Raw genomic sequence first — 15,695 nt, 5'->3', positions numbered from 1 at the left:
AGAAGGATTTGCATTAAAAAAAAAAAAAAGTCTTAGGAGGAAGGAAAAAACCTTAGACACAAATTTCCTCTTCAGGTTAATAGTGGTGATAAAATGGCAAATGAGTATGCTGTGTTATCTTACTGTATCTGTTGGCTGTCAGTTCTGCTTGCAGAAGGGCAGTGGCTGGCTCCTGGGGAATGCAGTTAGCTTGTGAGAGAGGTTCAAGCCTTGGTTCTTAAACATGTCCTGTGTTAATGGTCTCTAGGCCTTGTAAGCAAAGCAAGTAAACACCCAAGGGGATCTGATGTCAAATCCCAAATACTATATTTTTTCCCCTACTAAGCCACACATGATGCTTAGCAGACATTTCTGGAGAAATTGTTGCCAGTACATCCTCTAGGTCCTTCAACTTGAACTCCAGAGATGACAACTGCGCAGATTCTCATCTCTGATACACAGGAAAACAGAGAAAGCTTTTTCCCCCTTTCCTCAGGTATTATTATTATCATCCCTTAATGATCACAGAGATGCTTGAAGCCTGGGGGTGGGGGGTTTTATTAACATTAAGTATTTAGTTAAACAGGTTAAGCCCTATCTCTGAAGATTGCAAATTCCAAAATTTAATCAGTAGATGAATCTTTATAGTTAGCAAATGGATCTAGATTTGGAAAACCTTCTGCAAGTTCAGTCCCTGGGTACACATTATTATTTTTCATAATTAGACCTCACCAGATCGCTAAGCTTCCTAATGTCATATAAATTGTGTTATCTAAGTTATTAGTCTGTTAATGTTATAAGGAAGGTGGGTTTTTTTCTTCTTAGGAAGAAGAGCAATCATTAAAAGATTGTTCAGTTGGTTGGAGAAATTAAAAAATGCAATTTCTCAACTCTGAAACTGTCTGAGTCCGTGTCATGTAGGCAGTCCCACCCCCAGGGCACATCACTTCCACGATCCAAGCACATGATGGACTGAGATGCACATAGTGCCCCTCAGACACTGGGAGGCAACTGGAGTTAATCATGCTTCCAATAGCCACCTTCATCTAGGCAACCTGAAATCAGGACAGCATGGTGCATATGAAATACCTACAGCCTGCTATGGGCTCCTAAGAAAATACCACGGAGAGTCCTTAGAAAGATTAGCAGTTATTTTTTAAAGGAAAGTAAGAGCATAACTACTTTACCAATTCTGTGGCTCATTCCTAGTTTGACACTAAATGCGAAGCCTCACCTTGGTATCTTTTCCAGCTGGCTGTGACAATCTTTGCACATGCCATAGTCCAGAGGCTGCCCAGCCCTGCTGGGGGGTGCTACATTCTCCCGTCTGCTGTGCTACAACCAAAACACCGATCCAGTCTGCCTCAGAATGGCTGTACACGTGCTCAAAACTACTCCCCAATGCCATAGTTCAAAAAGGATAAGAGCGTATTTACAAATACATTTTCACCATGACGTCCAAGTAGCATAATTCCATTTTAGAAACCAGAACAAAGAGAGACTGAATGACTGTCTGAAGCCCCCTAGTAGAACCAGTGGTAAATTCAATAACTGAGTCTGTGCTTCTGACTGGTAATAAAGAGAAAATCAGAGGTATGCATACTCAGGGAACAGGCTACTCTTTGCTTTTCCAGGTCATCAACATCTTTAACATTTCTGCCAGGTATATATATAAAATGGCCATAAATAATCAGAATAAATGGATTCATTATAAACTAAAATTCTGAACTGTGAATTTTGGGCATTGAGAACATAGCACAAAAAGTTCTCTGACAATTACACTGTGGGGACAGTAATCTGCAGCAGAATAGTAGAGTAAACGGCAGAGGGGTTATCTCTTAAATCAGACAGTGTCAATACTGAAAAGACTTTTTGTTAGTTGCATCCAGCTGAGCTGAAGGAAATACTTTTTTTTTTTTTCCCAGTGATCAATCTATATTGAATCCCTTGTGCAGTAAGCAGCCATGGAAAGGTTTTGTGGAATTAGTATTATAAATCACACATTCAATCCCTTTGTGAGTGTTGAAAGCATTGTCATTCTTCTAATCACTATATCCTATCTTTGATCCATAACAAATATGCACACCCAGCTCTACTAATCTCCATTATGATTGTAAGATATCTGTATTTGCCAGTGCCATGCCAGCAGAAATAGTTAACATTTTTTCTTCCTCCTAGGATTTTGGGCTTTGTCTTTTTTTTTCTCCTCTCCCCATTTAAGAACATTGGTATTTCCTAATATAATATAATGTAATTCAAAATAGATATAAATTAACAAGTTGAAAACAAGATGAAGCTCTTTTATGATAATACATATTTATAATGAGAAGATCAATACAATGAGAAAATCACTGGGTAATTTTGAGTGATAATGATTCACAGGTTTATTTTCAGCATGACATGACAGTAATGTTTCCAAGTACATGCTATTTTATTATATAGCCCAAAAGAAATTACATGAGTCACTTCTGGAAGTCCATCACACATGGCTGTTATTATAGGCACAAGGTCAGACACATTCCTGGCTTTGAATAAGGCTGTAAGCAATAAACAGAGAAATAACAGATAAACACCTGACAAAGTCTTTTCTGGGATTGGGCCTTTGCTTGCTTTAGTTTTAAAATTTTATTATATTTGATGGTATAAAAAGTATACCATATCTCTACTCTTAATTGTCTTTCAGGTAATACAGCAGGTTTCCAACTGGCCATTCCAGTCCAGCTCTTGTGTTCTCTTAGGACAACAGCTTGACAGTGAATGCATAGGTGTAGATAGATATCTGTTTGTAGCTCCCAGGTTTCACAGCTGAAGACTCAGCTTTGGTGGACATAATCTCACTTAATCACAAGAAAAATCTTCACATCACAGCAACAAAAAGAAATGCCCTACAAAGGGCAGGGAAAGTTGTCTGCAGAGGCTGAAGGTCTGGCTACCTCTAAGGATAATTTTAGAAAATATTTAAAGGATTTCTTGGAATGGATAGATTTTGGAGCAAATATTCATAGATCCTGAAAAGGGGGAAATGGTTTGCAAAGCCAGCTGATGACCTATGAAATTGTTTGGATGGAAGAGTTTTCTCCTTAGGAGAAACTGAAGGAAAGTTCAGATGTTCAATCATTCCACCTTAACACATAAAAAGGAGTAAACCTGAAACTACATGCACAGCAGAAACACTAAGGCAGCTGCCTTGTTGGCTAGAAAGGGATAGAGGAGGAATGAATTAAATCTAATTCTTACCTTGTCTCACATGTAGCTGCACAGAGACCTGAACCCAAGTGATGGGTGCCATGTGGTGATCTATATAATCTTCATGATGTCAGTCTCTTTAAACTACTCAACAGCTTTCAAATTCACCCTTGAAGTACTTGAAGCAGCAGCAGAAGCTTAGACCAGGCTGGAATGATGAACCACTCTTCAAAATACTGAACAGCTTCTTCCCCTGGGAAGTCCTAACATTTTGCTAAATCCAGACCTTCCCCTACTTTCCCATAGGCACAGGTTGACTACACTATTTCATGGATCTCATGACTTTGGGTGTTACCAATTAATACTCACACTCTCACATTTCAGAGTAAAACTACAGACTGTGTTAGGATCCTTTTCCAGGGCAAGCATCATTTTTGCTATACACAAATGTAGTGTAGTTAGTTATGTCCTGTAATGGAGTAAATGGCCAGTGTTTGTATGTCTGTGAAAATGCTGCTATACACCCCACAATTGCTCATTGTCCTTGTTAATACAGTTCAAGAAAATGAGCAGTGATTGCAGCTTGAATTAATTTATGCTCTAGGAACTGCAAGCTGGATAACACTGTGGAACTGCTCCCTGAGGAGGAGTTTAAATAAGCCAGCCTTTATTTTGAACATTTAATTCTTCAGAGCTGTCAGGAACAGAAGGTATCTAGAATGGATACTGGTATCTCCCAATGCTTTTCTGCAGAACTACTGTAGAGACAGAGACAGTGAAGTGAATAGTTTTTGCAGGTAAAGTAGAAGATAGCAAACAATTTGAAAATATGTTGATATGCAGTGAAAGAGAGTAGCATTCCTTCACTCTCCATCACCCAAAATTAAAGGTATCAAACCAAGACTACATAGGAAAGTCAGTTTGCAAAGGAATTGGAGTAGTACATTAAGATGAATATTACAAAGAGCTGATCAGCTCTGAATCTATTGTCCATATTGTTTTTCTATCAGTAAAGCAGATATTCTCAAAGATAACTCACTGTAGGTTTTGGAAAAACAAGGCTATTGGAGAGTAGAAATACCTTTGATTCCAGCAGCAGGTATTGTTGGGGCAGGGGAGGCAGAATTTCGTCCATTAAATTACTGGAGCAACTTGAACAAAGAAAAAAATCCTAGAATTTATTCATAGGTGCATCTCCTATCAAGCATTGTTTCTTATACCAGTGTGCTTAGATTAGCTGCACTCACTGCCTTAGTTTGCTTTCTTTGCTTCCTGCAAAAATCTGTATATATCCCAAAACACCCTTTTTAGAATGTGGGTGAGATTCTACAAAGTTTGTGACATCTAAGTACTTGTGTTTATCTGTGCATAATCATACTCCCATCTCTTCTGGTAGTGTTTCTTCCATGCCATAGTACTATGGCTACTTCAAAACAAAACACCCTTTAAAATGAAATGAAACAAGCAACATTTTCAAAAATATATCAAGTAATTGAACAAGAACAGACGCACTGATTGAAATACATGACAGAAGCATTTACATTTATGTGTCAGTACATCATAACATAAGTAAAACAAACTGTAACTGAAATAAATACCCACATGGCTGCTCTTGAATCAAATTATACTTATCAACTGGATTTATTCTTGTGAAAACTAAAGTAACACACTTGGCCAATCACATGCTGAAGTGTGGTCATCCTGACAGCTGGAGTTCTGGAAACAGCACACATACATCTAACCATATTAGCAAAAGTAAACTGGTTATTTATGATGGGTAATGATTTACCTAGTTAAGAACTCTTAGAAACCCTAGGAAAAAAACCCAAAAGAACACAAAACAGAAGCTCCCTTATTCTCATCACTGTAACCATCTGATATCAACATTCATAACTTTTTATTTCATTATTTGTTCCTCCTTCTCCTTTAATTGGTCAGACACATGAGTATTTTCAGATGGTGGGATATTACTTGTTATGTCGTTCAAATCTTATGATATCAGCTCTACAGGATGCCTAGAAAATTAAATGCAATTAATTGCACTGAAAATAAAATAAAATATGATAATAAAATAAAATAAAATAATGTAATAAATAAAATATTGTAATAAATAAAATATTAAAATAATAAAATAAAATAAAATAAAATAAAATAAAATAAAATAAAATAAAATAAAATAAAATAAATCTTACAACGGAACATTGCTGTTGTAACGAGCTACACAACGTCTCCAGGGTCTGGCCGAGCGGCCGTGAAGGGAGCACGGCCCTGAGTGTGACCCGGGAGAGCCCGCAGGCCGGCAGCGCGGCCCGGGGCCCCGAGGGCGCGGCCGCGGCAGGACTGGGCCGCGTTCGCCCGGGCCGCACTGCCCGTGTCCCGCAGCCCCTGCGCCCGGCGGCCGAGGGGGCTGGGAACCCGCGGCCGAGGACCCGGCAGCGGGCGGGCAGGGGTGAGACGCCCGGGCCTTCCTGCTGTGGATGGTGCGGCGGAGAGGGCACGTCTGGCCCGCCCGGGAGAACCACAGCCCGGCTCCTGGGGAGGAAGAGGGGCTGTAGGAAAAGGGGGTGCCCTACCTTGGGCCGGTCGCAGGAAGGAGGCCACTTGATCGTCACGGTCGAAGACTGGAAGAGCAGTCTCACTTAGCAAAAGCTCAGAAGCAAATGATGAGCCCATGCAGTGCCCTCTGTGCCTAGGCCCTGCTCCCCAGCGAGAGGAGGGTGAAAAGCCGCCTTCTCGCCCCTGAGCTCCGGGAGCAGGGGAGCGGCAGCGACCGCCCCGACGGGGGCTCCTCCGGCCCTGTCTGAGGGGACCCCCACGGGCTCTTCCAAATGAGAACTCAGCCACAGGAGCACAGAACCGGGGCGGCAGTGCCTGTGTGAGGGGCGGAGGGAGGGAGGGAAAACAGCCCCCCGACCGGACGCCTTCTCTGTGGGCTGCCCGCAGAGGGAGAGGCGCTGCCGGCAGTCACCTACCCCTGCTCCCGGAGCAAGCATGATCCCTCCCTGTCCAAAGCGCCCGGCTCTGGGCACAGGCACGTTCCCAGACGGTTACTGTTTGCCCGCCTGAATGGGGTAGGATTTCAGGTTGGACTCAGACGGGAAGAAAGATTTCCCGTCGTGGGGGAGGCTGATGGGGTCCTACGGTGTTTTCGGTAGCCCGCTGCATAGGCTTGGACCAGTGTGGAAAGCCGGGTATGAGGGACCCTCTGCAGGAGACAGATGCGGGCAAACGAAAAGAGGGATGTACAGTATAGGACAGGGAATGCATACCGGTGCGGAGAAAACCTCACAGCTCCTTCCCGAGCTAAACGCCTGGCCCGCACTGGCACAAGCGCTGCCGAGAGAATCTCGTTCCAAAGACGATGGTACTTTGGATAAAATAGAGTAAGCCCCTGCAAGTCAAACCGAAGGGCCGGCAGATGCTGCTGCTGCCAGGGGGAGCTTAGACGGGAGAGAGCTGAAACAGCGCTCCACGTTAAAATTAAAGCTCCCGCCGCCTGCATCGGCCGCCCGGCCCACGCGCGGCAGAGAGCCTGCGGGCGGCGCTCCGGGCGGCGCGGGGCCCGAGGAGCTCCGGCCCCCCGGGCAGCGCCGCGCCGGGGCCAGCTCCGCTCCCCGAGCAGCCGCGGGAAGTTCCCCAGAAGGCGACGAGATTCCCAAAACCCAGACGCTTGCTGAGTGGCCTTTGCGGGGCCCAGTTCTTCCTGACAGTGCTGGTAATGCGGTCTCCCCTGGAAGTCCTCCCCCCGCTCCACACACATATTTTCGTATTTTTAAGGTCAGGTTTTATGTTTGCACCCTTGGCAGAGTGCACTGGTGGAGCAAAGAGCTGAGACCCTGATTCCATCTAGCCAGGTAAAGCTCACCTCAGACTGCACTTTCTCCAGGTTGTACTAAAAGCTCGACCTGGAAAAAAAAATTAAAACCAAAGAAAGAAAAAAAGAAGAAACAAGCAAACAAAAAGTGCACAGAAATTGGTGCTACTCGAACCAGAGCTGGGGAAAGGTGTTCTATAACTGGTGCCAGTGCTACTAACCTGACTCCTGAAAAACGCATCAGCTAGGCACGACTGGAGAGCTCCTGGCTACTACACAGCATCCCGCGTCCTAGGAGAGTGCTCCTCTGCTGAGCCTGCTGCAGAGGGTACTGATAAATCCCGCTGGACTCGCAGGGCTTCCTACATAGGACTTCACTACATAAAGGCTCAAGTGCCGGGAAAGGGCAACCACCGAAATACCCGATTTTTCCTGTGGTCGTGGGCAGAGGCGTCCTGACCTCTTCTGGACTTAAGGGAGGATTTTCTCCACCAGGGCTGCACCACAGTAACCGGACCGAAGAGAATTTCCAACAGCGGCTGGCTCTGACTAGGGCTTGCTTATTATACATCAAGTCGAGAGGCTCTGAGCAGATTAGGAGAAGATCCTGCCTGTGCTCTCACCTCTGGGAGCACTCTCAGGAGGGAGCTAAGCCCGCAGCCGGACAACAGGAGGCGCTGAGGCTTTGCACAACCCACGGCTCCCCTCCCCTCCCGGGCAGCGGGCATCCCAGCCGGGGCGGCCTGGGGGCGGCCGGCCCGCAGGGCGCCTTTGCCGGCTCCACGTTTGCTCCGCCCGGTGAAACGCCTCCGTGGTTTGTATCAGCATCCGATGAGCGTGGCCGGCTTTGTGCCTGCCCTTTTTTCCAGGTACGGGGTGACCCAGCATGGGCTGCCCGGCGTCCCGCCGGGTGTTGCTCCCTCGGGGCTGGGCCCTGGAAGGGAGGCAGCACCGCCCCGAGGTCAGCCGGCGGGGGGGTGCCACCGCGGCGTCGCTGGGGCAGCTGCGCTCCTGCCAGCGTCCCGCATGCGGGAACATACTCCACAGACCTCAAACACTGAAATGGGCAAGCCACCACTGAAGGGTCTCTGTTTTCAGATACACCGCTTCCATTAGGAAAAGGGGGAGGGTGCATACATGAAGACTGCAATTCTAATATTTCTTTGATATTCCACTGGGGTTTGCCCCAATTTCCATGGGTGTAGCTTGACCATTTGAAAAAGCAGGGGTTTAATCCAGTGCTTTTATATATTTTATTTCCTTCCAGACATATTTTCATATGTTGTTCTCCTCTGGTAATTCCAAGTTTTGTTTGTTTCGAGGATTTGACTTAATTCTGTTGCCAGATTAAAAAAAAAAAAAAAAAAAAAAAAAAAAAAAAAAAAAAAGACGAGGAAAGAACAAAGAAAGGGATAACAGAAAATGCATTTAGAGAACAAGTTAAAACATATTTGTCGTGGCAGAGATATGCTAGATCTCGTCATTTGAATCCTGTGTCTCTATAAGAAACTTTAAAATCCTGTTTGTGGGGGTGACATTTCCACAGATCACTCGAGAACAAATCACTGTGGAAGCAACTGTGGCCATGCTGAATGATAAACATAGCAAGCTGAAATTCAGACCCAGGTGTGTATTACAGTTTCTGTGGTATGATGTGCAAGCCTTTTTCAAAATCCCGAGAAGCTTTATTTCCCCTTCAAATTCCCACTGTTGGAAAAGTTGTTTGGGTTTGGGGGGGAACGGTTATTAGCTGCTGGTTGGTGATGTAGATTTTTTTGTTTTGTTTTGTTTTGACTTTTTGTTTTTTTGTTTTCTCCTATGAGGTGATAAAAGTTCTAGTAGCTAGGTGGGAACGAACTCACAAGGGATAGGATAGAGAAACCTAAGAAAAGTCCGTGGTGTTGACATAGGCTCGAAGAGCCGGACAGGACAGAAAATGTTTGATCCCTCTGCAAAGACTGAGAGATTCCTTCCATAATAATAAAAAGCTTTTTCCAATGTCAGTTTGTTTTATCGGTGTTTTTTTTTACCTTTTTCCAGCCTGTGTAGAATCCTCCTCCCCTGTTCGTTGTGAGAAATCAGGTCAATAAGCAAGAAGTTGGAAATTAGATACTCACTACCTATTATTGCTGCTCCTGGGCTTCTGGCATCAGAAAAAGCTTCCAAATGAGCCTTCTGGGCTGAAGGCTTTCCACAGTAAAGATATAAAATGGTTCTAGTGACTCACCTGATGTTTGCCAAGTGGAGGTTAATATCAGTGGATCCGCATTCAGGCCTCTGTCCGTACTTATTGGGAACCTGTAGTATTATGTCTCAGCACGGTGACTCACATGGTTTCTGAACATAAGGCACCCGAAAAACAATATCATTATCACCATCTGTATAGGACGGCACCCCGTTTGAAGGGCTAGTTTAGCCCGGAGAAGAGGGGTGTGTGGTGCGGGAGGGTTGGGAGGGCTTTGGGGAGCGCGGAGCCGAGCCTCCTGCTCGCAGCCCGGAGCGCCTAAAGCGGTCCCGAGGGCGGTGGGAACGTGGGGCTCCGCGGCAGGGCCTGGAGGTACCTACGCAGTAACCAGCTGTGAAGTGACGAGGGGAGAGGGGGGAACCTGTGGACTTCAGGACTCGGGACTTTGAAGCACGTCTCGGCCATCGAGTTAAAGGAGCATCTACCGGCCTTTAGTAAATATTGCCTCTAATCTCAGGGGTTTAAGGCTGGATGGCCTTTTGCGTTCTCTTCAAATAGAGGGGACTTCCCTTCCTTCATCTACCTCATTTCATTTCCCCCTATCCCTCCTAGCATTTGTCCTGTCCACCTGAGAGGGTGGTCGTGCCTGTCCCCCATCCCATCCCGTCCCGCCCCCCGCCCGCCTCTGTCCCCCTCTCCCACCTCTGTCTCTCCTTCTTTCCCCACAAGCTTAAACCAATTACGCAGCTTTGCAAATAAAGTGCCGCCCCGGGGGGAGTTGCAGGCGAGGGGGACTGCCTTGTTTGCAGGTGCATCTCCGGCTTTGTAGGTGCGAACGCCTTTGTGAGGCGGACAAATGGGGAGAGGAGGAGGAGGAGGTGGGTACTTGTGCGACGTAAGATCCACATCAGCTCAACTCCACTCACATCCCAGCCGCACTTCCTCACTTTCTCAACTGTCTCGCCCCACACCGCTCCCTGCCTCCTTTTTGGCTGGTTATAGAGCAGAATTCAGCACCCCCCGCCCCTCCTGAGAGCTGGCTTCCTGCTAGGTCGGGCTTTCGGGCTCTTTTCCTACTGCCCGTCGCTCGCTTGCAAGAAGGCTGGATGGTTACACCGGGCAGGTTGGCTCCATAATGTTAGGGACTGTGAAAATGGAAGGGCATGAAACAGGCGACTGGAACAGCTACTACGCCGACACTCAGGAGGTGAGTAAATCCCAGGGTCTGGCTTCCCTGCTGCCCCTGGGCAGGGGAGGGGAGGACCTGGGGGTGGCTGGGGGTCTGGAGGGGGCAGCAATCGGAGGAATCGGTTTGCAGTCCAGATCCTGCCAACGCAAACGTACCTCCCCCTCCCTCCGGCGCCGAAACTGGCTAGGCTTCCCCAAGGAAAACACAGCTTCCAGGAGCCCTGGAGGCGTTTGGGGAAGACACGGGGCGGCTGCGAGCCCGCCTGGAGGGCCGGGGGGCCGGGGGCAGCGCTTGATCTCATCTTAGAGGCGTAATCTTCTCTCGCGGCGGGCACAAAAGCACCCCGTAAACTCTTGGCTCGGGGCAGAGCACTCGCCGCGCCGCCGGCACCCGACTCCTTCCCGGCAGATGGCAGGGGCCGAGGGAGACGGACGCCAGCGCGTCCTGCTCGGGGGCAGCGCCTTCCCCGAGCTTCTCGGCGGGACCTCCGGCCTCTCTACTCGCCAGCACCGGGCCCTCACCTGTTAAGGCCGGGGGAAAGGAAAGGAGGGGAAGACCAGCCGTTTGTCCGTACTTTGCGGACGGGCTGCCCGCGGCGTGCGCTGCTGCCGCGGGCCGGCTGGCGGCGCTGCCGAGAGCCGGGCCGGAGGGGCCCGCACCCGGACCCGCCGCCCCCCACCCGGACCCGGTCCGGACCGCGGCAGGCGCTTCCGCCCCCGCGCCCGTTTGACAGCGACGTCCCGAGGTGGAGGAGAACCGGCCCAAGCGCCCACAGCTGCGGCGGAGGAGAGGGCCTCGGCAGAGCCCGGAGCCTACCCCCGGCGAGCCTCGGCCCTGCGGGGCCTGGGTCCGCGCTGTGCCGCTGAGCTCTGCAGCGGGGCTCCCGCAGAAGCCAGCGCCCGGCAGCACGGCCAGCAGCACCGCGGATTCCCGCCCTGCAAGGAGCCGTTTTGAGGAAGTGCGGCAGCGAGGCAGGCACCTGGGTGTGCGCACCCGGGCATTGCATCAGCACACCCGGACACACGGCTCCACAGTCCCCACGCCTCGTCCCGCAGCCGAAGCTGGCACACGCGCCCACAGGGCCACGCGGGCAGAGGCAGATACGTGTCACCCGGCTGGCATCTCCTTTAATAAAGGAAAGTCGGCTAAGGGCAAACAAGGGTCATCCTAATTATGTGCCGTTTCCAGACTCATTTTTCCTCTCTTATACGCATTGTCCACAAACACAAAGTTAAGGGAACTTCGCTTTTACTGTTTTTTTAAACTTCAATCTTTCCTCACCTCTTGCCATTTAATTCGAATAACTGCAAGAATGCAACGTGGGAAACCCAGCCGCGTTCTACCATCTCAAATAATTAATGTGATCCTCTAAATCAAAAGTGCATTTATAAGTTCGTGAAATTTGTGGGGATCAGAAATGAGTTTTAAATATTTAACCGTTGCTTATACCTCATTTTCTTAGCCATATTAGCCATAGTTCGAGTAAACTGGGAACGTCTTTCTCTCTCCTGTTAAATCAGATGCCGTAGCGGAAAGCACAAATTCAAGCTCTCCGGTTGAGCCTTTTTTAAGAGTTGTGTTACGTATTAGGGTGCTTCAATTTTTTCCACGTCGTGCAATTGCAGAAAATCTTAGAGAGGAAAAGTTCAGGGGTTTCATACTTTGGGAAAGTTTTGCTGTTTGATTGTTTGGTTGATTGGTTGTATTTTTTTTTAACTTTAATTTAAAGACTGTTTTAATAGAAAATGTAGACGGGGAAAGCTTCCACAGATAAAACAGGCCAACAAGACCTGTTTGGTTTGGGTGAGGGTTTTTAAAATTATTTTGCAACAAGACATTATTCCATCTTGTATGTTTCTTAGAAAAGAAATTTAAATTATTGCGAAGGGAGATATGCGTGAGATTTTTCTCAGAAAAATACAAGCAGTCTTTCTCCTTGGCGCAAACAGTGTACGCCCACCAATTCCAATACTCTGATGAGTTTAAGTATTTAACTAGCGAGACAGGACACATAAACAACAAAATACGGGAACGCGCCGGAGAGAACACGTCCTGCCGGGGCAGCCTGAGCCCGCATCCCGGCTCCGCGAGGGCTTGGAGCGGCTCAGGGAAGACGGTCGGTCCGTGCGCCCCGCTGATCCCGGCGCAGCCCGCGCAAGCTGCGACACGCCGGTAAACCGGCACTGCGTCCGGAGAGAGCACCCCCGCTCCGTGTCTATTCATAAATGTATACAAATATGAAATAGACCTTTTCATGGAAGCAGCTGCTTTTCCGTGCGGGTTTGGGGAAGCTTTTTCCCTGCTGTCGGGGAGGCGGCCGGCGTCCCGCAGCAGGACGTTTGCACGGCTGGCTGGGCCAGGCGGGCGGATCCGGCCCCTACGGGGTCCTGCCACACCTCTCTCCTCTCTAACTCCGTCTCTTTGTCTCGCTGCCCTAGGCCTATTCCTCGGTGCCCGTGAGCAACATGAACTCGGGGCTGGGCTCCATGAACACCATGAACACCTACATGACCATGAACACCATGACGACGAGCGGCAACATGACCTCCAGCTCCTTCAACATGTCCTACGCCAACACGGGCCTGGGGGCTGGGCTGAGTCCCGGCGCCGTGGCCGGCATGCCGGCAGGCTCGGCGGGGCCCGTGAACGGCATGCCGGCCGGCGTGGCCGCCATGGGCACGGCGCTGAGCCCCGGTGGCATCAACGCCATGTCTGCCCAGCCGGCCCCCATGAACGGGCTGAGCCCCTACGGCGGCATGAACCCCTGCATGAGCCCCATGGCCTACACCCAGTCCAACCTCGGCAGGACACGGGATGCTAAGTCCTTCAAGCGGACCTACCCCCACGCCAAGCCGCCCTACTCCTACATCTCCCTCATCACCATGGCCATCCAGCAGGCACCCAGCAAGATGCTGACGCTGAGTGAGATCTACCAGTGGATCATGGACCTTTTCCCCTATTACCGACAGAACCAGCAGCGCTGGCAGAACAGCATCCGCCACTCGCTCTCTTTCAATGACTGTTTCGTCAAGGTGGCCCGGTCCCCCGACAAGCCCGGCAAGGGCTCCTATTGGACCCTGCACCCCGACTCCGGCAACATGTTTGAAAACGGCTGTTACCTCCGCCGGCAAAAGCGCTTCAAGTGCGAGAAGCCGGCGAACAGTAAAGCCTCTCAGGAGGGCAGGAAAGATCAGGCTGGGGCCTCGAATTCAAGCTCCAACTCCCCCCTGCACAGAGGCCACAACAAACCTGCGCAGCTGGATACGGCCACCTCTCTCTCCAGCTCCAACCCGTCCACCAGCCCTCAGTCTATGGACCACAGTGGATCAAGCACGGAGCTAAAGACCTCGGCCTCGGCCGCCTCCTCCACCATCAGCTCTGTGCCCACCTTGGCCTCCGTCCCACATCCCCCTCACTCATTAGCCCACGAACCCCAACTCCACCTCAAGGGTGATCCCCACTACTCCTTCAACCACCCGTTTTCCATCAACAACCTCATGTCCTCCTCGGAGCAGCAGCACAAGCTGGACTTCAAAGCCTACGAGCAGGCGCTGCAATATTCCTCTTACGGGGCCAGCATCCCCGGCGGGCTGCCCCTTGGCAGCGCCTCCATGGCCGGCCGGAGCAGCATCGAGCCCTCGGCCCTAGAGCCCTCCTACTACCAAGGTGTGTATTCCAGACCCGTGCTAAACACCTCCTAGCTGTGCAACCCCCGCCGCCGAGGCCGAGACCCCTCCTCCCCTTCCTGGCTTCTCTCCCCGCTTTCCCTGAGACAGACCAAGGTGTTTCCGCACGCTGCGTGCAAAGGACTGTTACTTTTTAATTGTCTCGCAAGGCGTTGTGTGTTGTTATGATCCACCACGACCTCCTGCAAAGCCGGCCGCGTCCCGCTTGTACATACTCCCTCCGGCCCCTGCCGCCCAGCCCCTCTCCCCGGAGACCTCCCCAGCCTATGCAGGGTGTTATTAAAAAGAAGAAAAAAATATTGAGCGTGTAAACTACTTGTTTGTGCTTTCCACCCCCTTGTCTCCCTCCCTTATGTGTTCTATAATCTCATGTAAGTTTACAGGTATGTGGCAATACTTTAACAATACGGAGATGAAGAAGCGAGTAGACATTTAAGACTTTTTTTTTAATTAAAAAGGCTTTGAAGGACAATACTGCTGTGAAGTAGCAAAACACTAAAAGAATCTCTAAGCAACAAGAGAACTATTTACTTTCTCGGATCATCCTTTTGATACTTGCAAAATAAACCTTCGGCTACTACAACCCACATAAAACCCAGATGCTGCGGGCCGGATCCTGCACTCCCGAGGGGACCAGCTGGAGCTTTGGAGTGCAGGATGCGACCCTTATCTTTTTCCAAGTGTTACCTGTTTTGGGATGTAATATAAAGTTACAAGAGGTCACAGCCAGTTGGATTTTTTTTTCCTTCCCATCTGTTACTGAAGATTCTAATTCATCAGGAACTCTCATCAACATGTGGATGACATACTTATTTAATTTAAGTGTATTCATTGTGTACCAGCTAGAACTGTGTATCTATAACCAGGTTATTTTCCCCCTCCCCTAGGAAACATTGACTACTACACTGATGCAAGGAAAAGAGGACAGCTCTTTCTCTCCCCCTTTTTCAAACTTGTCTAATAAATTTTTTTTTGTGGCCGTTTAATTATCGCCATCGTTAGCTTATTTCATCCAGTGTTATTGCACTTTCCACAGTTTTACACGGTGTTAGCATAGTCAGACGGGTTTTATTATTATTCCTGTTCGCTGTTTCAATGTTCTTAATTTATTGCATGGTTTATATTGTTTTCTTTCTTTACAGCTGGAAATTGCTTTAAATGACCGTAAAAAAATAATTACACGTGAATTTAAGAAATTTTGTTAATTTTATAAATGTGATTGTAATTGAAAAAATATTTTGATTTAAAACGATAACTGAGAATTTAATGCGTGAAGTATGTTTTTGATCATTTGCAGTTAAGGACTTTAAATAAATCAAATGTTATCAATTAAATACTTCTGCTATTTTCTTACAAAATTTCTGGGGTGGGTTACGGAGGACGGAGCAGTGTGTAAGAAAATCAAAACGTAGTGCTTAAGTGTGGATGCGAAGAGGAAAGATTTGTACGGCCAGGCTTGTGCAGAGGGAGGGCGGGGGACGCTCCCGGAGGGTATGCTTGCGCTGCGATGCCACCGGCCTGTGAAGCTGGGTGTGTGGTGGTGTTCTTTATTTTATTTTATTTTATTTTTTTCCCTAATTCGCTGTTCTGGGATATGTTGAGGGATGGCAGGAAAAAGCCGCCCGAGGCGATGTAACCTCCTGGGTGTCTTGCGGC

General features: G+C 48.7%; 1 protein-coding gene across 1 annotated transcript; it reads left to right on the top strand.

Annotated features, from left to right (window-relative positions):
• Positions 1-10,035: 10,035 nt before the first annotated feature.
• On the top strand, positions 10,036-15,365 carry FOXA1 (forkhead box A1). Its single transcript, XM_039705535.1, has 2 exons — positions 10,036-10,371; positions 12,792-15,365. The coding sequence occupies exons 1-2, from the start codon at positions 10,300-10,302 to the stop codon at positions 14,052-14,054; spliced, it is 1,335 nt and encodes a 444-aa protein (XP_039561469.1). The 5' UTR covers positions 10,036-10,299; the 3' UTR covers positions 14,055-15,365.
• Positions 15,366-15,695: the final 330 nt, after the last annotated feature.

Source organism: Passer montanus, unplaced genomic scaffold, assembly GCF_014805655.1.
Source record: "Passer montanus isolate IOZ18808 unplaced genomic scaffold, ASM1480565v1 scaffold18, whole genome shotgun sequence".
Lineage (NCBI taxonomy): Eukaryota > Metazoa > Chordata > Aves > Passeriformes > Passeridae > Passer > Passer montanus.
This window is presented reverse-complemented; position numbering and strand designations above follow the sequence as displayed.